The 21,138-nt window shown below is 43.8% G+C and overlaps 2 protein-coding genes and 1 long non-coding RNA gene across 3 annotated transcripts; 1 reads left to right on the top strand and 2 right to left on the bottom strand.

Annotated features, from left to right (window-relative positions):
- Positions 1-465: 465 nt before the first annotated feature.
- On the bottom strand, positions 466-3,719 carry LOC147990526 (uncharacterized). Its single transcript, XR_015599807.1, has 2 exons — positions 3,186-3,719; positions 466-683 (listed from the first exon to the last, which is right to left on the bottom strand). It is a non-coding gene; the product is annotated as an uncharacterized LOC147990526 (long non-coding RNA).
- Positions 3,720-7,067: 3,348 nt separating this feature from the next.
- LOC125554133 (uncharacterized) lies at positions 7,068-19,117 on the bottom strand. Its single transcript, XM_048717738.2, has 12 exons — positions 18,853-19,117; positions 18,065-18,192; positions 17,910-17,972; positions 15,437-15,558; positions 15,235-15,350; positions 14,347-15,154; positions 13,093-13,824; positions 12,770-12,991; positions 12,413-12,508; positions 12,130-12,324; positions 8,786-8,899; positions 7,068-7,681 (listed from the first exon to the last, which is right to left on the bottom strand). Exons 1-12 carry the CDS (start codon positions 18,963-18,965, stop codon positions 7,421-7,423), a joined length of 2,970 nt encoding a protein of 989 aa, XP_048573695.2. The 5' UTR covers positions 18,966-19,117; the 3' UTR covers positions 7,068-7,420.
- Positions 8,915-10,807, top strand: LOC147990527 (uncharacterized). Its single transcript, XM_087516936.1, has one exon. The coding sequence runs from the start codon at positions 10,310-10,312 to the stop codon at positions 10,805-10,807; it is 498 nt and encodes a 165-aa protein (XP_087373062.1). The 5' UTR covers positions 8,915-10,309.
- Positions 19,118-21,138: the final 2,021 nt, after the last annotated feature.

Here is a 21,138-nt window from a genome sequence, read left to right on the forward strand (position 1 = left end):
GGGGCCGTTGGAGAGGCCGCCACAAATCAGCGGTCATAGGGGGCAATAGGGAGGCCGGCGGGAGGAAGGGACTAGACTACGTCAGTGAGGATAAGGAATGGAAACAGGGAATGAACGATGATTATAACAGGCCACGTATAGAACAACACTAAACGGTGAAAAAAAAGGGTCAGATTTAACTCAACTATACAGACGGGACAAGTAGAGCAGCAAATCAGTTATTACAATTTCTCCAATTTTCTCATCGGTACAACATATAACTGAGACGGGGATAGATAACACTGCGACGTCCCCGATTTGACCGTACACTAATCATACACGCAAATGTGTACGATTAAGATCAAGGACTCACGGGAAGATATCACAACACAACTCTACAAATAAAAATAAGTCATACAAGCATCATATTACAAGCCAGGGGCCTCGAGGGCTCGAATACAAGAGCTCGATCATAGACGAGTCAGCGGAAGCAACAATATCTGAGTACAGACATAAGTTAAACAAGTTTGCCTTAAGAAGGCTAGCACAAACTGGGGTACAGATCGAAAGAGGCGTAGGCCTCCTGCCTGGGATCCTCCTAAACTACTCCTGGTCGTCGTCAGCGGGCTGCACGTAGTAGTAGACACCTCCGGTGTAGTAGGAGTCGTCGTCAACGGTGGCGTCTGGATCCTGGACTCCAGCATCTGGTTGAGACAACCAGAAAGAAAGAAAAGGGGGGAAAAGGGGGGAGAAAGCAACCGTGAGTACTCATCCAAAGTACTCGCAAGCAAGGAGCTACACTACGTATGCATGGGTATATGTGTAAAGGGCCATATCGGTGGACTGAACTGCAGAATGCCAGAATAAGAGGGGGAAAGCTAGTCGTATCGAAGACTACGCTTCTGGCAGCCTCCGTCTTGCAGCATGTAGAAGAGAGTAGACTGAAATCCTCCAAGTATCATCGCATAGCATAATTCTAACCGATGATCCTCCCCTCGTCGCCCTGTGAGAGAGCGATCACCGGTTGTATCTGGCACTTGGAAGGGTGTGTTTTATTAAGTATCCGGTTCTAGTTGTCATAAGGTCAAGGTACAACTCCAAGTCGTCCTGTTACCGAAGATCATGGCTATTCGAATAGATTAACTTCCCTGCAGGGGTGCACCACATAACCCAACACGCTCGATCCCATTTGGCCGGACACACTTTCTTGGGTCATGCCCGGCCTCGGAAGATCAACACGTCGCAGCCCTACCTAGGCCCAATAGAGAGGTCAGCATGCCGGTCTAAATCCTATGGCGCAGGGGTCTGGGCCCATCGCCCTTTGCACACCTGCACGTTGCGAATGCGGCCGGTGAGCAGACCTAGCAACCTCCATTACAAAGGAAGTTGCGTTACGCGGTCCAGCCCGGCACGCGCCACTCAATCGCTGACGTCACGAAGGCTTCGGCTGATACCACGACGTCGAGTGCCCATAACTATCCCTGCGTAGATGGTTAGTGCGTATAGGCCAGTAGCCAGAATCAGATCAAATACCAAGATCTCGTTAAACATGTTATCTTGAAGACACCGCAAACGCCGACCAGGGCCAGGCCCACCTCTCTCCTAGGTGGTCTCAACCTGCCCTGTCGCTCCGCCACAACGATCCACCCAGAGGGCCGTCGGGACAAAGGTCCTTTCAGCCCCCAATCCGTGAATCACTCACGGGTACTCCTCGAGCCAACCCGACTTTAGTCATCACATGTATCATGTATAAAGTATAGGTATATACCCGTGATCAACTCCCGAGTGATCACGGCCCGATAGTATACCATGGCAGACGGACAAGAATGTATGGCCACTGATGATAAACTAGCATCCTATACTAAGCATTTAGGATTGCAGGTAAGGTATCAACAGTTGTAGCAACAATGACAGGCTATGCATCAGGATAGGATTAACGGAAAGCAGTAACATGCTACACTACTCTAATGCAAGCAGTATAGAGGAGAGTAGGCGATATATGGTGATCAAGAGGGGAGCTTGCATGGTTGCTCTGGCAAGAGAGAGTGGTCGTCAACACCATAGTCGTACTGGGTAGCAGCGGCGTCGGTCTCGGTGTCTAGCGAGAGAAGAGGGGGAAGAAACAATAAATATAATGCAAACAAATGCATGACGATGCATGACATGACAAAGCGTGATGCTAGGTGTGCCCTAACGCGGTACGAGGTGGTACCGGTGAAGGGGGAAAACATCCGGGAAAGTATTCCCGGTGTTTCGCGTTTTTGACAGATGAACCAGGGGGAAGTTGCGTGTTCGATATGCTAGGGATGCGTGGCGGACGAACGGGTTGCGTATCCGGATTCGTCTCGTCGTCCTGAGCAACTTTCATGTACAAAGTTTTTTCATCCAAGCTACGGTTTATTTTATATTAATTTTAAAAGATTTAAATCATTTTTAGGATTTATTTAATTAATTTAATCAGCATTATCCAGAACAGTGCATGCTGACATCAGCATGACGTCATCAGTCAACAGAGGAGTTGACTGGTCAAATGACATGTGGGTCTCGTTCGTCATTGACTAGACTAACTAATCATGATTAATTAGTTTAATTTGTTGTTTAGTTTAATTAATCAGAATTAATAAAGTTAAGTTAATTAATTGATTAATTAATTAATTTTATTATTATTATTTTAAATTCTTTTTTTATCATTTCATTTCTGGGGCTGGGCCCCACTAGCCATAGGCACAGGGGAAGAAACGGGGCGGGTTAGCGGGCGCCGGGGCAACGAAGCCCCGAAGCGACCCAGCGCGGCTAACCGGCGCAAGGGCGCGTGCGCCCGGCAGGGCGGCGGCGCAGTGCCGAGGGGAGGCGGGGCTGCGGCTGGCGGCATGGCGCGGCAGTAGTGGCGGAGGCGGGGCGGCACAGCAGCAGCGATGGGGTGCGGCAGGCGCCGGGCGATGCAGGTGAGGGGCGCAGCCGGCGCGAGCGGCGTCTGGGGGGGCAGGGGGAGCGCAGGCCGGTGGCGCTAAGCACGAACTCGGGTTGCTGGGCGCGGGCGCGGCGGAGCCGACGCGTCCGAGTGTTGGCCGGCGCGTTCGGGGCACGGCGAAGCGCCTGGGCATGGTGAACGCGAGCGGGTTCGGCAGCGGGCAAGCGAGCTCGTGGGGCGGCGCTACGGCGAGGAAAACGAAAGGAGGAAGAGGGCGATCGATGGAGGTGCTCACATCGGAGCACATGGAAGGCTCGGCGAGCACAGGGAGGCGCCGGAGACGACGAAGCAACGACGGCGGTCTCCGAGTCCGAGGTGGAAGACGACGGCGAACGGCTTGACGCAGGGGTGAGGAGCTCGAGCTGGTCCATGTAGGCGATGTAGGGGAGGGTGACAAGGCTTCTGCCCAACCTGGTGCAGCTCGGGGTGGCGCCGGCGCGCGAAAATGGCGAAGGCGCGGCGGCGGCGGGTCGGGCGTCCCGATCCAGAATGGGGAGGGAGAGGGAGGAGTGGATCGAGGGGAGGAGTGGGGATCGTGGGGGGTAGTGGGCTCTTGGGTTAGTGGGGTGGGGTTATACAGGGGCACCGGGTGGGCCGGCCTCACTGGTTTCGGCCAGCTGGGCCGTGGCCCGGCAGGGGGGGTTCCTTCTCCTTCTGATTTTGTTGTTTGTTTTTCTTTTCCTTTCCCATTTTCTTTTATTCTGTTTTATTTTACTTTTAGTTTCTTTAGTTTTGTAAAATAGGACAATAGTTCCTAAAATAATGTCTCTAAATAACTCACTGCCTTAAAAGTTTGGCCCCTAAATAAAATGTTTAAATAATTTATAATTTATAAAAGGCATTTAATTAAATGTTTTAGCTACTGTTTTAATTACATTACTGCATTAAATTATTTAATAAAAATGTGGTTTCTCCACCAACATTACCTAGGGATTATGTGTCACATGCAGAACATTTTAGTTTTAATATTTGAAAACTTTTATGGTTTGCTTGATTTTGAATTTGAATTTGAATCGGTTTCGAACCATCGCGAGATTATCAACAGTAATCGTGGTGATGTGGCAACATTAGTAGAGGGTTACTGTAGCTTAATTATCCGAGCGTCACAAACATTGGCGTGTTTCGGCTGGCCAGTCAGTGGTAATGCTCATCGGTGACTCATTTGTAGTAGTAGTTGGCGTCGGCAAGAGGCTTGTGAAGTCCAAGTTGTTGGAGCGGCTTCTATCTGGTGTTGGGTCTAGGTGTGGTGGCGGAGATGGGCTGCTCTTGGAGTGCGATGGTGATAAATGTTGCGGAGTTGCGAAAGACGATGGAGGATCCGATGGAATGTTGAAGGGCGGGTTGGCGTTGGCCCCGGATACGACATTGAAGAGGCTTGGAGGGTTCCTCCGGCCGATGTTCCTTATCGGGCTAGATCCAGCCTTCAGGGGCTGGTGACTATCACGGCTCGCCTCCTGGCTAGGGGGTTTCTTCAGCATCAAGATGTGGACCAGCTTCTGGTACTCTCCTTCTTCGACGACTGTGAAGGTTTTCGGTGCTTGGTAGTTATGGTGAAGGCGGTATACATCAGTACAATCGCTTGTATCCTCCTTGTTTCCTATTGCTTGTATGTGTATCATCTCTCTATCGTTATTATTACACCAGCCGACTGATTTCTAGCAGTCATAAACTACGCCGCGAGGCATCTGATTGAGCTCGATCGTGCAGTGCTTGTCTCTCGCGTGCAAACTCGCATCAGCCGGCTAAAAGCACACCATGTTCCCATGGGCCCCACCAACCACCAAACCTTATCTCCTTATCTTCCGCGAGCGTGAGCCACCCATTTCTCCTTCTCTCTCATTTCTAATCTCTTGTTCTCTCCACGGTGAGCTTTCCTGCCCAAGCTGCTCCAATAGATGATGCAAAGCCGGCGCAGCATCGACGTTGTGATGGAACACGCGATACTCTGGAGATGCATGCAGCGCCCCTTGATGGCTGCCGGTGTTGCAATGCAACGTTCGAGGTGCTGTGGCGTTGTGACGCGGCAGTCATCATCAATTGCCAGTGCTGCAACACAACCCTTGCCCGCGCTCGTATGCAGCACTCAGTGACGTTGCGCTGCTATGCGGCCCCTCGATGGTTGCTCGTGCTATGATGCAGCGTTCGACAGTGATGCCGGTGATGTGACGCGACAGGTGGCGATGGTTGCCCGTGTTGCAACATAGCCCTCACCACCGCTACTGTGTTGCAACATAGCACTCACCACCGGAGATAATTACACCTATAGTCCATGTACTCTCCGGCATGTAACACCATGGTCCTCGAACTCGCGGAGTGCTCCAGTACGGTCCTCAAGCATGAGAATACGCTCCAATACGGTCCTGACTATGTCTCCTGCTACTCCCTGCAATACCGTATAAGTGTGGGCCCGTATGTCAGATTGTGAGAGAGAAAATTGGTGGAAAAAAACATTCACATGGGATTCGAACATGAGACAATTCGTTAGAAAACAGCCAAGCTAACCATTGATCCACTCCATTTCTAATGTGAACCACTGATCTAAAGTACCTATAAGTCCATTTTTGTATCACGCCATTAGCAGTCCATATAATTAAGTCGGCGCAGAAGCGTACAATACCTTTTTTTAATATCTTCAGGCGATTTTCCTGGTGCTTATTCCGTTTTCGTTTTATTTTAACAAGTTTCTGTTAATTTTCCCTTTCCCGTATAAACAAATCCTGTTGTATCTATATTCTGTTCTCATTATTTTTATGCCTTGAAGAGGTAAACATGACTTATAAAATTATTTTGATGTAAAAAAAGTGTAGGGAAATTTATGTATCTTCATTCAGGACCACAAGCACGGGCATTTATTTTGAATCCTCATTGTATTTTTAAATACAAAATTATTTAAAAATTTGACAGCTTGTATTTTATATGGTGTCCAGCGTGGTTTTAGAAAATATTATATTTTTATCCAAGCCTACGCCCAATTACAGATTTTCCTATTCTTCTATTTTCAAGTTCGTCTTTTTAACTTTTCCCATTTTAAAAATAAATGTAAGAAAAAACTAGAATAATTATTAATACGTTATTTACCTATATTAGTTTTTTTTTATAAAATAAAAAGGGAAAATAAACATGAAATTGTTTTTAGATCTAACGTGAAATTGGTAAATAAAATACAAAGGAAACCAGTAGAATACGAGGAGAGGTACGTTACCATATATGTGATGCCAGGAACTTGTTTATTAGCTAGACACGATGCGTGGTCTAGTGTGAAGGTTAGCTTGGCTGTCAGGTATGCCTTTGGTGCCGGGTTTGAATTCCTCCTCAAAATTTCTGCACGTTCCTCCCTCTTTGATGTACTGACATGCGGGCCCCACACATGTATTGTATGCTGATGTGGCGCCGCGCTGGGCTGCGGGAGATGTAGCTAGGACTGTATTGGAGCGTATTCTCATATTTGAGGACCACAGTGGAGCATTCCACGAGTTTGAGGACCATCGTGTTACATGCCGGAAAGTACAAGGATGGTAGGTGTAATTATCTCTCACCACTGCTACTATGTAGCACTCGTGACATTGTTGACGGCCCAGCGGCTCCATTGCAGCAGCGACGACCTTGGCGATGTTCCATTGCAGCTCCACGGCACCAGGCAGCCAAGCCATGCTCCATCACAGCATTGATGACCACCAGCGATGTTCCATTGCAGCTTCACCACAGCACCAGCCGGCCAAACCATGCTCCATCACAGCATCGATGACCACCGGCGGTGTTCCGTTGCAGTAACATCGACGACCACAGGGTGACGTCTACTGTGGAGCGATGTGTCTGTTGCAAAAGATGCTGCAAGTCAGCTGGTGTTTTTCTCAAAAAAAAAGTCAGCTGGTGTGCTGCGAAGTGGGGGTACGAACTAATGGTCTTGATTAAGCGCATCGAACGGTGCGGTAGATAGGGCAGCTGGTAACTGCACGTAATACATGCGTATGGGCGTAAATCTTAAGAAAAAGTGTCATGTCAAGAAACAGCGACAGATTGATCAATTGCTACATCACCTTCTGAGTGACAGGTTTCTTTCCCCAAAAGAAACCATAATCGTGAGAATCACATATCAACGACAGAAATAATGTCAAGATTGGAGGAGAGAAATGTTATTTATACTCAGAAAAAGGTGCAAGTTGAACATGAGAACTTCAATAAGTTACAAAGCACTGCTAACATTCTGGTGGAAAGTTTGGTCGCTGTGGTACATTTTACAACGTATTAGGAGTCCTGCGTGATCTGCCAGTTCTGTGATGTCATGTCCAGGATTTCTAATTGCACAAGTACCTTATGCAGTGTCATCCCAGGAAACAGGTTTCACTTTCAAATGTTACAAAAATAATAGCCTAGTCAAAAGTGAAACGAACCCTAGCACTAACAAAGTCAAAGATAAGGATGTCGACTAGGGCCGGAAATTTCATTTGCATCACAACATTGAGGCCTCAATTACCTCCACTTGTCTCTTAATTCCTTCTTCTCAGACCAAATCCAAGTAACGAAAAGAGCAGCAACCAATGCGACAATAGTAATTAGAAGAAGAGCATAACTGAATTCATCCGTGAGTGAATCATAGGTTCTTGATGGTGCAAGCCGAGTGTAGAAGAGATCCACACCATAAGTGAAAACAAGAGTAGTGGACTCCAACTTTGCCGGAATAGAAACAATTCCTCGCAGTGCTTCCACTTGAAGAGAGTGCGTCACATAGGACTGCAGGAAAAATCACATAAGCAGGATGTATAATGACCAAATAGCTCAATATACAGCATCATATTAAGCATAAATATATAAGATGGATAATGACCAATTAGCCCAACATAGAACATCAAATTAAGCACAAGGTATTGAAAATAGTGGACCTTTGACAAAACAAGCATGCCAACATGTGACCAAAATATTATGACATACACCACTATATCAAGCACAAGACATGAGGCAAGGAAGTGTGTGCAAGAGATTGGTAGTTAAATGAAGCTGGAAAGAGATATTCAAAGGACCCCTTTACACACTTTAAGCGAGTTGTCCAAGTAATTTTTAAGCAATGTTAGTAATAACCAAAAGTTAATGAGAAAACTACGTTCATAGACTTTATAAACTAGCTTTGTTCTGCACAAGTTAGTAATAAACGAACTGGGTTCTGAAATCATCAATGTCTTCTTTACTTTTAGGAAGAATCATATTTAACCATGCAACCAAAGTTACCTATGTCCAAATTTCAAAAAAAAAATTGTTACCTATGTCCCAATAAAAGAAGTCATGTTAGTTTTATCATACACAATAATGATTAACTGATTCAGCAGCAGAGGATACATGTTTTATTGAAGTTTCTGAAACTTAAACTGAAGATTGGAACTTCAGTAGACACTTGTTATAGTAAATAGATGGGAGACCGGCCCATCATAGCTCATGAAAAAAGAGTATAATCTTGTATCTTGATATTTCTTTAACCATTATTTGGAGTTTAACAGTTCTACACAAATAAAAAGATATGAATGCCCCTATTTAACAGAAGGGGAAGGTTACATCTTAGCAACAGTGGATCGAACCAACTACTTAACCAAACCCAAATAGAAACAAGCCAATGTCCTAAACCTGTAACCGAAGCATAATATATGCAACCACACTAAGCAAAAATTATAATCTATAAAGCAATACCATTGCACAACTTCATCATGACAAGATGATAACACCAATTAGTGCTTTTATATTGTAACAGTGATACAACTATAAGAACACAGATGTAGTGCATTGATATAATTATCACAAGAATATATGTGAAGGTAAAACTTTAGAGCATCATGACAATAGAAATACCTGTGGAATAATAGGCAAAGAATCTGTTAACGGTATAATACCCTCTTCTTTCTCTTGTTGTGTAGGATTCAATGAACGGCGTGGGTCAAGAAAGCGCTTGTCAAGTGCCAAAACCTGCAATATGTAATATGTTTCATAAGAATCTAATTCAAGCATCTGCGACTGACTTCATATTAAATAGCCAAATATCTTGTTTAAAAAGACGAAATGTGTTCATTTCAAACATGTATTGTATAAGCAGATGCTATCGAACTTGACAGGCTTGAGTTAAGGTGCATACATTTCCTGGGGCTATGTTGGTACAAAATCTTATTAGTGCAGTCACGTGGTGTTGTTAATCTATTTCACAATGAAAGATAAACATGTGCGAGAAAGGCAACTGGTCACAGAAGAGAAGTATGGTAGCTTTGTTCAATCCGTCTTTCATTGATTAAATGATGTGATACAGCTTCCTAGGGATGACTTGACCACAAAGAAACAATCTCTCCAACCCATGTAAACAAACTAATAATACCTAAAAAGCACGGACACGGCCAAACTTGCCGAATCCCCGTGCTGAATCGGCTGGACACGGTGACACGCCTATTCAAGAGTGAAGGCTCATCTGCTTCAGATTAAAAAGAAGGATGTAGCAACTTGTGATAAAATTACACACCCTGCATTTGAACAGCTTTGCAAGGAGGATAGGGCAGCAAATCAACTCATTGAACATGGTATAACTAGGCACACACTTCCTTTGCCTCCCTATGTGGATTCTGGTCCATCAAGAAAGAGAAAGCAAACAGCTATTGGAGATAGTTTTAATGCTGAGGTTCGACAACAAGCTGATGCTCATATTGCTAGGATGTTTTACACTGCAGGTGTGGAATTTTGCTTGTTGTTCACTGCATCACAATCTGTTCTTTTTATTTAAGCATGGTAAATTTTCAACTTTGTTTGTTGTTCCATGTTGCAGGGCTTCCATTCAATCTTGCAAGGAATCCTAACTTTCAGGCAGCCATCAGTTTTCTTGCGAACACTAGCTTGGGTGGGTATGTGCCTCCTGGATACAATTCATTGAGGACAACCCTTCTTGACCAAGAGAAGAAGCACATTCAAAGGAGCCTAGAACCCATCAAGTCTACACGGCCTTACAAAGGAGTCACTATTGTGACTGATGGGTGGTCTGATCCTCAAAGGCGACCAATTCTAAACTTCATGGCTGTGACAGAAGGTGGTCCAATGTTTCTAAAGGCAATTGCCACTGAGGGAGAGGTAAAATAGTAGTAGCTGCCTAATTCTGTTTGTCTTTTGGTCCTGTTTGTTGCATATATTGCTCGCTCATTTATTGACGTTTCTAAAGGCAATTGCCACCGAAGTAGCAAACTACCACATGCATGTTGTTTGTCATTTCAAGTTCTTAATGTTCAAGTGCTTGCCGATTTTACTTAGTTCATAACTTCATATCACAGGTACTATAGTCCAAGTTGGATTAATGAAGTTCCTGGCCGCATCTGCCCCAATGATGATAGTGAAGTTACTGAAATGAGAAACAAATGCTTTCGGAAGTTCTATCCAGATCAAGATTTCAAAACTGTCAAGAAAGAATTTGCTGATTTTGCTCTTTTCATGAATTCCTTTGAAAATCCTGATTCTATTGAAGATAGAGCTGACTTTGAACCTAAGCAATGGTGGGGCACTCATGGAGTAAGCACAAGGCTGTTAAAAAAATTAGCCTTGAAGATACTTGGGCAGCCGGCTTCTTCCTCTTGTTGCGAGAGGAACTGGAGTACCTACGGCTTCATCCATAGTGCTGCAAGAAACAAGCTTACTCCTGCTCGAGCTTCTGATTTGGTGTTCACACACAACAACCATCGCTTGCTTTCAAGGAATTCTCAAGCATATCAAACTGGGCCGAGCAGAATGTGGGACATTAGGGGAGATGGAGTTGAGAGTTTTGGTGGTGTGGGCATGCTTGAAGGTGCAGATCTGTCACTTGATGAACCAGCTTTGGAGGAGGAGATAATAGCTTCTCTCACTTGAGTCTCTTTATCCATCAAGCTTCGGCCATCAGCCTAGGAGCTTATTCATTTTATATTTCTACCATTTATGTAATGCACTCCTGAATTGTTAGACTAAGGCCATTTGAACTGTTTGATATGTGGCCACCTGAGCCTTGTAAGCTCCTATCTGTTATGCTAGTTTTAGTGGACTATTGATGTTGTCAATTTGTCACGGTCTGGTTCTTTGGGTTGTATTTGTAATATTGCTTCATATTGGGAGTTTGAGAACCTAAATGCTATTGGATAGCACTGCAGATTGGGTAAGCAAACTTCTTTACTGTTTGTCAAGTACCACTTCAAATTATTATGATTTATGTCTCTAATAGACTGATACTAATACTAGATACTGTTTTGATGTGTTTTGCAAGTTGCAATGACATGGACCTGGTCTGGATGACCAATCAAGCACTGAATTGTCATAGGAGGCAACAGACAACAAATGGGGCAGTATTTCTCTCACATTTTCCTGTCTTTAACTCTATATTACATGGCATATTTATATTTATTTTTATATATACTTGCCGTGTCCCCGATGGGTTGTTTTTGGAAAATGCCGTATCCCGTGTCCCCTTATGCGTGTCGCCGTGTCCGTGTCCCCATATCCGTGCTTTTTAGACTAATACTACCTCCGTCCCAAATTACTTGTCTTGATCTAGATACGGATGTATCCAGACACGTTTTAGTGTTAGAGACATCCGTATCTACACAAATCTAAGACAAGTCATTTGGGACAGAGGTAACAAAGCTAAGTTTCCATGCTTTTCAAGCTAATCAACGGCCATGTGCGCGTAAAATACACATGAGCGGTACCGAAGGTGAACGTGCAAACAGCACCCAGGGTGAACCACCATCATGCATAACACATCATTCTGACAGCACTGCCAGTGGATAAATGTGGACATGGGATTTCAACAAAAACAGAAAGGAGACACAACATGTAAAATCATACATTTGAGGTTCCAAAACAAAAGAGGAAATGATTTTTTTGCAACTATCCAAAAGTAAAAATTGATCAACTGAGCACTGCATGTTTTTTAGGGACAAAGCACTGCATGTTTTTGTTTGTATTGGATAAGAGATCAAATTAGAAACATCATTTGCACCAACTATCCAGAATGGAAACATTTAGATTCTAAATGATGGTAAGAAGACCAGCTGATAGGAGGTCCCTCAATTTCCCATAAGGTAGGAAGGATATATATGAGGTGCCATACAAACCATGTCCACATCCAAAAAGGGCAAAAAATGTGCAATGACTTGTCCAGGTAAATAGCAATGAAAATGAAAATCAAGACAACAGACCTGATCACCAGTCGTGCCAATGAGAAGCTGCTTGGAAGTGATACCCTTGGCTGTTTGTGTAACTGCCATTGCCTTCACCGAATGAGTAAAAAAGTATGACTGGGATTTCACCATAACCTCTGGTCGGGAATAAGAAGTCATGGGTGCAGACAAATTGTGCTTCCCAAGTATGAGCTTCAATACATCTTTGTTGTCCTGTGTGAACACTTAGTGAAGTTAATACAACCGACACCAAAAAATATGCTAAATGAGCTTATATTATAACAATGTGCACAAGCCATACCGCCCTAGATTGATCATATATCTCAATCACTGCAATTTCAAATCTGTGAGCTCGGAGGTTGAAATAATGATAGACAACCCAGTTCTCGCTGACAACCTTGATAACGCAAAAAGAAATAAGCATGTTAACAATTAGTAAAGAAGAGTGGTTTAAAATAACATATATAGACATGCGCAAGATACTCCAGATAGCATATCTTCGTGCCTTAAGATATAAATGTCGTGTGTAATTGAGATGTGTAGCAATTCAAGCATGTCGAATATGTTGTGAAAAGATGGAAATAGTGTATAACAGTCTCATGCACAAATTCTGACTGACGAGATTAGGGCCAACAATAAAAAGCCAAGTTATACTCACGGCATGTACAGGGCCTTGTGCACCATGATGGGTCACACGGTGTAGTATGCGTCCGCTGACAGCATCAATGAGATATGCCATGAGTGAAGCTTCTTCAGGTGCCGCGGATCCAATTTCACCAGCAGCTTTAGGAGACACCGTAGCAACAAAAATTAAGTTCTTTGATAAATACTTATACATCACATCTTGATCTGCTATGATCTTTGCTTGAGTATGAACAACCTTTAGGACATAAGAAAGCAAAGACTATGTTATAACATGTTGTAATAAAAGATGTTGGGCCACCGAATATGAATTGAAGCAAGCAGAGGAAATAAACGGACCTCATTCATCTTTCGTGCTTCTGAGACAGAAATCCTTTCTGCATCAGAAGGGAAAATGATAGACCATAACAACTTTGTGCTAAAGCAGTATGTGTCATCCGAATTGAAGTCGCATGATTTCTGTAATGAATACCCTCTGATAGCATTTTTCTGAATATCTACAGAATAGAAATACTGATTTGACATTTCATTAATAAATGAATTAAGGGCATCCGGAGATCTTGGATATAGGTGAGCGTTGGAGTTGGAATCAACAATAAGATGAAGACGCTGTTCAGATGAATCCTTCAGTGTCAATGGGATAATTTGGGCAACAGAATGGTCAAAGCTCTGAGAGTTGAGTTCCTCTCCGGAATATGAATCAAGAATACAGAGGACACCAGGAGCAACAGAGCTGGCTCCAGATCTTCCCACAACAAGTATGGTCGGGTTCTCACGGATAACGCGGTGATGGGGTACCTGCCATTGGTATATCCTCAAGGCAGAAGGCATTTCGCCCGATTTAGAAGCACGAAGGGAAGGCAACAAATTTGACCAGATAATACGGCCATCTCCAGTATGCAGAGCTATCACTTTGCCAGCCTTGGTCAATACAATAAGAAGTTTGCGGAATCCATTATGGTCTCTGGTCATCTTATTTTTCTCAGAGCTTCTGACTCTCAATGCTTGGATTGCAGCAAGTTCATCAACACTAGCAAGCATTAGAGTTCCTTTGAGTTTCAGCACATGTCCCTATACAAGAATCAGGAGTCAAGTGCCATACATGAATTTTGAGAAGCACATGCGATAAAATGTCAAAACCTTGCTGCGGGTTGTAGTGTTGCCTAAGTCGTGGTAGCACACACACAATGAACAGAAAAAGAATTGTGGATGAATACACACTACTCCCTCCGTTCCAAAATAGATGACTCAACTTTGTACTAACTTTGTCCTAAAGTTAGTACAAAGTTGAGTCATCTATTTTGGAACGGAGGGAGTATTACCTAACCGGTGCTACCATTAGCTAAGAAAGCTGTACAGCGAACATAAATGCATGTCAATAAATTCTACAGGATTGACAGAAGATCTACTAAGTTTCAATAACAGGCATTCTGAAATACTCCATCCGATCACTGTTAAATGGTGTTCTAACTTTTTGCTAAATCGGGTGTATGTACACGCATATTAGTTTGTTTGTTCACTCATTTCAGTCTGTATGTAGTCCATATTGAAATATCCAAAACATGGAGATAAACATTAGTTAGTCATGATTACCTTAAGCCATTCAAAGAGATTGTGTTCCACATCCGCAACTGAGACACCATCCTTCTCAACAGGCAATTCAGAAGTCATTACATCAACAATTGAAGCAAGTCCATCCTCTCTGCTCCAGACAACCGCACCTTGTTGAATTAACAGGATGGAATGATCTTCCATTACAACCAGAGCCCGGAAACCATGAGATTTATCAGTGCGAACATAATTATTCAAGAAGACCTTCTGTACACTGCCTCTATGCTGATCTATATCAACTTTCTCCCTAATAATCTCATTGGTTAAATCACTTGTAACTTTGACAATAAATTCAATTTGAGAACCCACATGTTGCACAACAGCAAAGGCCTCATCTTTTTCTGTTATTGTCAGAGCATCACTCACAGAGGCTGGTTGGTCAAAGCTATGGATTACTTCCAACCCATCCATACCTTTAAGCTTCAGGAGAGAAACAGTAGAAGACGATTGCAAAGCTATGATACCATTAGACATCAGTGGTAGAAGTTTGACCGTCCCAGAAAAGTCTTGAACAAACTCTGAAATCTGCACCTTGTTGTAGCTGATGCTCTCACCCTTGAAATCAACAATAAACAGAGCTGACCTAGTCTCATCCAGTGCTACCAACACATTACTGGAACCAAGTAATATTTCACCACATAATCCATCAGGCAATGACTCTTGGGCATCCTTTACTATCTCTCCAGTTTTAGCATTCAACTGATAAACAGCAAGCTTTGAGGAACCAGCAATCCCAACAACATAGACAATATCATTATCAGGTGATTGAACAACCTGCTTGATTTCTAGGCTGCACAGACATTGAAGTGCAAGTTATTACTGTATTCCTGATGTTCTGAACAAGTAACAAAGGGGCATAGTTATGCGTACCCGTCAAGTGTGGACTCCTTTCCCCAAGAAATGACTCCATCAATGCTTGATACAGCATAAATCCATTGTCCAGCCAAAACTAAAACCAAATTATCCTTTACCACTTTACTGTTTGACTGCACATAAAAAATGAGATTGATAATTCTGAATAGGTGATACAAAGAAAAAGATGTCTTATTATCCACAAATCGCTAATACAAACCAAAACATGCAGCAACGACTTTGATGATGTGGAAGTATGAATATTGGTTTCCCAGATCATTTGTCCATCAGGAAGATTCCATGCCCTCAATATACTACCTCCCGAAGAAAGAGTAACAACATCTGAATACATGTCAAAAAACAGATGGTTCAAAAATCATATTGCAGCACATAAACAATTTGGACAGTAATTGCTTTGTTGACTGATACTCAAGTGACAAAATCACAGGCAATCACACTTCATGACATAAGTATTCTTAATACCACCACCAAGGGAAAAGGCCAACACAATTTGGCTTTTCAAAAGAAAAAATACTAAGCTCCTCATGTTCACTGAAAGGTTGAGTACAACGACAACAACAACAAAGCCTTTCAGTCCCAAACAAATTGGGGTAGGCTTGAGTTGAAAGCCATAAGAGAACTTTCAAGTCATGGTTGTGGCATGTGGATAGCTAACTTCCACGCACCCCTGTCCATGGCTACATCTTTGGTGATATTCTAGTCCTTCAGATCTCTCTTTACGGATTCCTCCCATGACAAGTTTGGTCTACCCCAACCTCTCTTGACATTATCAGCACACCTTACCCGCCCACCATGCACTGACGCTTCTGGAGGCCTGCACTAAATATGCCCAAACCATCTCAGATAATGTTTGACAAGCTTCTCTTCAATCAGTGCCATCTATCACGTATATCATCATTCCAGACCCAATTCTTTCTTGTGTGAACATATCCATCTCAACATGCGCATCTCTGCTACACATAGTTGTTGGACATGTCGCCCTTTAGTTGGCCAACATTCAGCGCCATACAACATCACAGGTCGAATTGCCTTCCTATAGAACCTGCCTTTTAGCTTTTGTGGCACTCTCTTATCGAGAGAACGCCAGAAGCTTTGTGCCACTTCATCCATCCAGCTTTGATTCGATGATTCACATCTTCACTGATATCACCACCCTTCTGCAGTATTGACCCCAAGTGTGGAAATGTGTCCTTCTGAGGTACCACCTGCCCATCAAGGCTAACTATACCTCTTCCTCCTCCTCATGCCTAGTAGTAGTACTAAAACCACACCTCATGTACTCAGTTTTAGTTCTACTGAGCCTAAAACCTTTCAATTCTAAAGTCTGTCTCCAACTTTCTATAAACCCCCGTCCGACTATCGTCGACTAGCACTACATCATCCGCAAAGAGCATACACCAGGGATATCTCCTTGTATATCCCTTGTGACCTCATCCATCACCAAAGCAAAAAAGATAAGGGCCCAAAGTTGACCCTTGGTGCAGTCCTTATTTTAAATGGAAAGTCATCAGTGTTGCCATTACTTCTAACACTTCTCAAAATATTTCGATGAGGGTGATGTACTTTGTTGGGACTTTGTGTTTCTCCAAGGCCCACCACATGACATTCCGCGGTGAGTAACCATGACAAATTCCCGAGTAGCTCGGAGTGAACTTTTTAATCTGCACTGCTCTGAGTGAACTTTTTAATCTGCATTGCTTGGGCTTAAACACTTCTGTGAAAATTTTGTAACCAATAGATGTAAACATTCCACTGTTGTCTTCTCCACGCCAACAAAACAATGTGTTGAACTAGAACCTCTGACATGCAGCTATCATGCTGCTCACCTTTAGTTATTGTAGTATTAATAGTCAAGGATACCTGAGTGATATTCTGTATAGATCTACCTTCTTATTTGTAAGTGGACCTATATGCATCCCTATTGGCTAATTGGTACCTCAAGTATACTCATTGATTCATGTTCTTACTGGTATGTAAGTATATATTGGGGTTATGTGAATAACACAAGAGGATACTACCTCCATTCCTATTTTGTTTGCGCAGAACTTTTTCTCGTTTTTCCCTAAATAGTCTGCGTGTTCCCTTTTTTATCCGCTGGTTTCCATGTGTGCCCCTGCCCCTCCGCTTCGGCCGTACTAATTTCCAGCCACACTAATTGCGCCAGAAGAGCAAAGGCTCGCATGTGTGCAGAGATTAGCCAATAGAGATCATGCGTGCAGGGACGCGGGCGCCAAAATTAAATGCAGAGAGGGAAACGAGGAGAGGAGAGCCAATCAAAGGCTGATGCGCAAGATTTCTACCATGCAGACCACGCTCGCTCCAGGGTAAAATTGTCCAGATTTTTTAGATTGTAGCTGTCCTTGGTATGCGGGATTGGAGTTATACACAGAGAAAAAAGGATCGGAGGGAGTACCAAAGTCGAACAGGCATCTGAAACAGAGATGCTAAAGAAAGATATTCTGCACATGCAAATAAAGGTTTGGAGTATAGATAAAAATAAACATACTTAGAAATACACATATAACTTTTAGAAGAACAAAACTGGCCTCAAAGGATATGTTTCCTATCAACAAGGAATAGAAAAAGAATAAAATGCATGAAAATAGACAACATCAACAATGTTGTTCTTCTAAGAGAAGGTGTCCCAGATGAAAGCAAAAATGTAGACTCACATTTTCCAGCTGAAAGACTAAGCTGGTCGATGGGGTTGTTCTTCTCAATGACATGGCGCCAAACTGCATCAAAATCGACATATGTTGAAGACACATATAATTGTAGCGCATAGTGGCAGACCACCTTAAGAAACTAAGTGACAAGAAGAACTGACATATATCTCCTGAACGAAGATCAAGAGAGGCGATCACATTTTCCTCTGTCAAGACCACGACACGCCTCCTCCCACTCTTCTGAGTGTGGTAAACTGCCTGCTTAACTTTGCCTATGTACTTCTGATGCCTGCAAAGAACATCAGTTTTTCAAATGGTGAAATAGGGTTAGTCCCAGAGACTGCATGGTGCTAATGAGAAATAGAAGCGGCGTTAAGAGGTCCAATGTCCAAGCAATGAACGATTGGATAGTGAAATCCACAGTGGTTTACTGAAATTTTGAAATAAAACCAACACAGCGCCGGCTAGACTTCATGGTCCATATATTGTTCTTAAAAGAAAGTCATCTACTGGATTAATACACTGCATGTCCATAAAAAGCCGTGCATCTACAATGAAATTTTTGGCTGAGGTCTGTCTGACACTTCTATTTGTCCGCAAAAGCAACGACAGAACCTCAAACCAGTAAGTTCCAGAACGCAATCTGATCTGATCTGCAGGAAGCGCAGCCAACACCAGAGGCTGAAACAGCCGGCATGATCGTCACGCGCATAGTACTCAATTGGTAGCTAGAACAAGTAGCTCCAGATATAACAAAGAAGAAATCACTCAAAAGGCCCAAAAGCCTCGAAAACCCTACATTGCCATGGCGTGTAACTCCTCCATAACAGTGAAACAGCATCCGAACTATAAAGTCGAAGGTCCGCTGCGTCGTGTTAGGCGAATCAGATCTAGGCGCGGGAGGAGCGGATCGGATCTATGCTACGGGAGTGGCGCGAGGCAAACGTACCAGTCAGCGAGGCCGACTTGGTCTTCGTAGACAGCCGCGGCGAGGGTAGCTAGAGAGGCAGCGGCAAGGAACCCGAGGAGGACGAGGAGGAGGCGGCGTGGCGGCGGCGCCATCGCCGACGGGGTTCGGATTCGACCTCCGATCTGAGGGGGCCGTCTGGGTGGTGTCGTTTACTGCTCGAGTTCAGGGATTGGAGTCATAGGCTCATAGCGGAGTTGGGATGTAGGGGGCTAGGTACCAGCGGCCGGCTTGGCTCGTGTTTCTCTGAGAACTACTTCCTCCCTTTCGGTTTACTAACACAGTGCCCGTGTGCGCAACGGAAAAAAAAATTATCTATCTATCTACTATCCCTATAAAAAAAAAGGCAAATCCAAACAATCAGAACCATCCATCATCTATACTATTTATAAAAGAGCAAATATTATCTTCTCTAAATGCATCCCACAAAACATACATGAATACATGACCACCGCATGATTAATCCCACTAAACTCAATCTAACGACTAGCTTTAACGTAATATGATCTCTGTGTGCACTTAGCAATTTACATTGACTGACCGTACTCCATCGTGAAGGAAAATATGAAAGCGCCTGATCAATTAGGAAACTATAATCACGGACACATCCTATTAAGAAACTAATCACGGACGCATCTAATTATTAGGAAACTAATCACAAACGCATCCTATTATTAGAAAACTAATCACAGATGCATCCTATTATTAGGAAAATGATCACGCGCGCATCTTATTATTAGGAAATAATCACGAGCGCATCCTATTAGAAAATTAATCACAGACGCATCTAATTATTAGGAAACTAATCACGGATGCATCCTATTAGATAACTAATCACGAACGCATCTAATTATTAGTAGGAAACTAATCACGAGCGCATCCTATCGTCTCCTATCAGGGAATCGCGATTGCGAGTCGCCTGTCGTCACCAGCCCACCACCCGCGCAAGCCACAGTGGGAGACACGCGAGGAGGAGCTGCGGCTTCCTCCGAACACACACACGTGTCGTCGCCGCCTTCGTCTTCTGCTTAGAGGCCAGGTCACTCTTCTACTGACTGCAACGACTTCGTCCACGTCCTGGGCATGCTCTCCCGGAACCACCGGCATCCGCGTCGACTTCAGCTGCGTCCACAACACCCACGCTGACAATCACCCACCGCCGACGCCCTTCAAGTGGGGGCAACGCTGGGTATTCTGGACCAGTATAAGCGGGCCATGCATGTAGATTCGCCTGGTCGCCAACCATCATCGTCCCTGGGCGGCGCAGGTCTCGGCCATTGTGCAGCAGGTGAAGCTAATCACGGCCCCATCTCACTCGCCCGAAGCCACCGTCGACTCCCTCAACTCTGACGCGTGCTGCTCCGTTGGACACGCTTGTCCAGTACTCATGCGTGGACGACGTCGTCCAAAGACATCCTACCTTCGTCGGACGTTGGAACTCCCCACGCCCTGGTGCGTGGAGGCCGCCGCCTCAAAGCTGGACGACTGACTCACCTGCGTCGACAATGTCGCCTAGCTGGTGAGAGGACACGGTCACCGCGGCTGCTCGTAGGCTTTAACGACGGAGGTGCTCGCCTTCACGTGAACGCGTCACACGCATGCACTAATCAGGTAAGTACCGAGTGTTGTTTTTTTACTGTCATCGCTACCTCGCCGGTGGTGACACATCTAGAAGTACAAGAACTAGAGATGAAGCAATGAGAAACAGAGAAGCGCTGGAGCACACACAGTTGGGTTTCAGGCAACCAATACCTTCTTTTTTTCTTTATTTTTTCTCTGATTTTGGCGTACCTGCGATAGATATCCATGTTTTCTTAAGTACTGACTACCGGTTGTTACATGGCCAACTCACGACTACACATTAAACTCACAGACAAATTCACTGAACCTAGACCTTACTTGCAGTCATGAAATTACGTTATACTGAAAAAAACCCAAAAGTTTGCATAAGTTTTAGTGAAAAGAAACTAAAGTTTGCATAAGTTTTACTAAAAAAACCTGAAGTTTGCATAAGTGTTATTTGTTTGTCCAGCAGATACATGACAATTGTAATTTTACATGCGCATTTTCATACCACCCTTATCTACAGTTGAGTTAACATGTTTTCCTGATAGAAAACTTGGACCACATACAAGAGAAGCAAAAAATGTATGTTGATTATGATGATGACGAATGTAGGATATTTTGTGGTCATGGTAAATTCTCATATCATTTATTTCATTTTATTATTGCACTCTACATTACATACTACGCACGACCACTTTGGTA

Source organism: Triticum urartu, chromosome 1A (assembly GCF_056163025.1).
Source record: "Triticum urartu cultivar PI428250 chromosome 1A, HENAU_Tu73, whole genome shotgun sequence".
Taxonomy (NCBI): domain Eukaryota; kingdom Viridiplantae; phylum Streptophyta; class Magnoliopsida; order Poales; family Poaceae; genus Triticum; species Triticum urartu.

Coding starts and splice junctions, on each gene's coding strand:
- LOC147990527 (XM_087516936.1), top strand. CDS start 10,310: ATGAGAAACAAATGCTTTCGGAAGTTCTATCCAGATCAAGATTTCAAA.
- LOC125554133 (XM_048717738.2), bottom strand. CDS start 18,965: ATGGCGCCGCCGCCACGCCGCCTCCTCCTCGTCCTCCTCGGGTTCCTT. Junction 17,973..18,064: donor TCTTCGTTCAGGAGATATAT/GTCAGTTCTTCT, acceptor ATTTTGATGCAG/TTTGGCGCCATGTCATTGAG. Junction 15,559..17,909: donor TAGTCTTTCAGCTGGAAAAT/GTGAGTCTACAT, acceptor ACATGTATTCAG/ATGTTGTTACTCTTTCTTCG.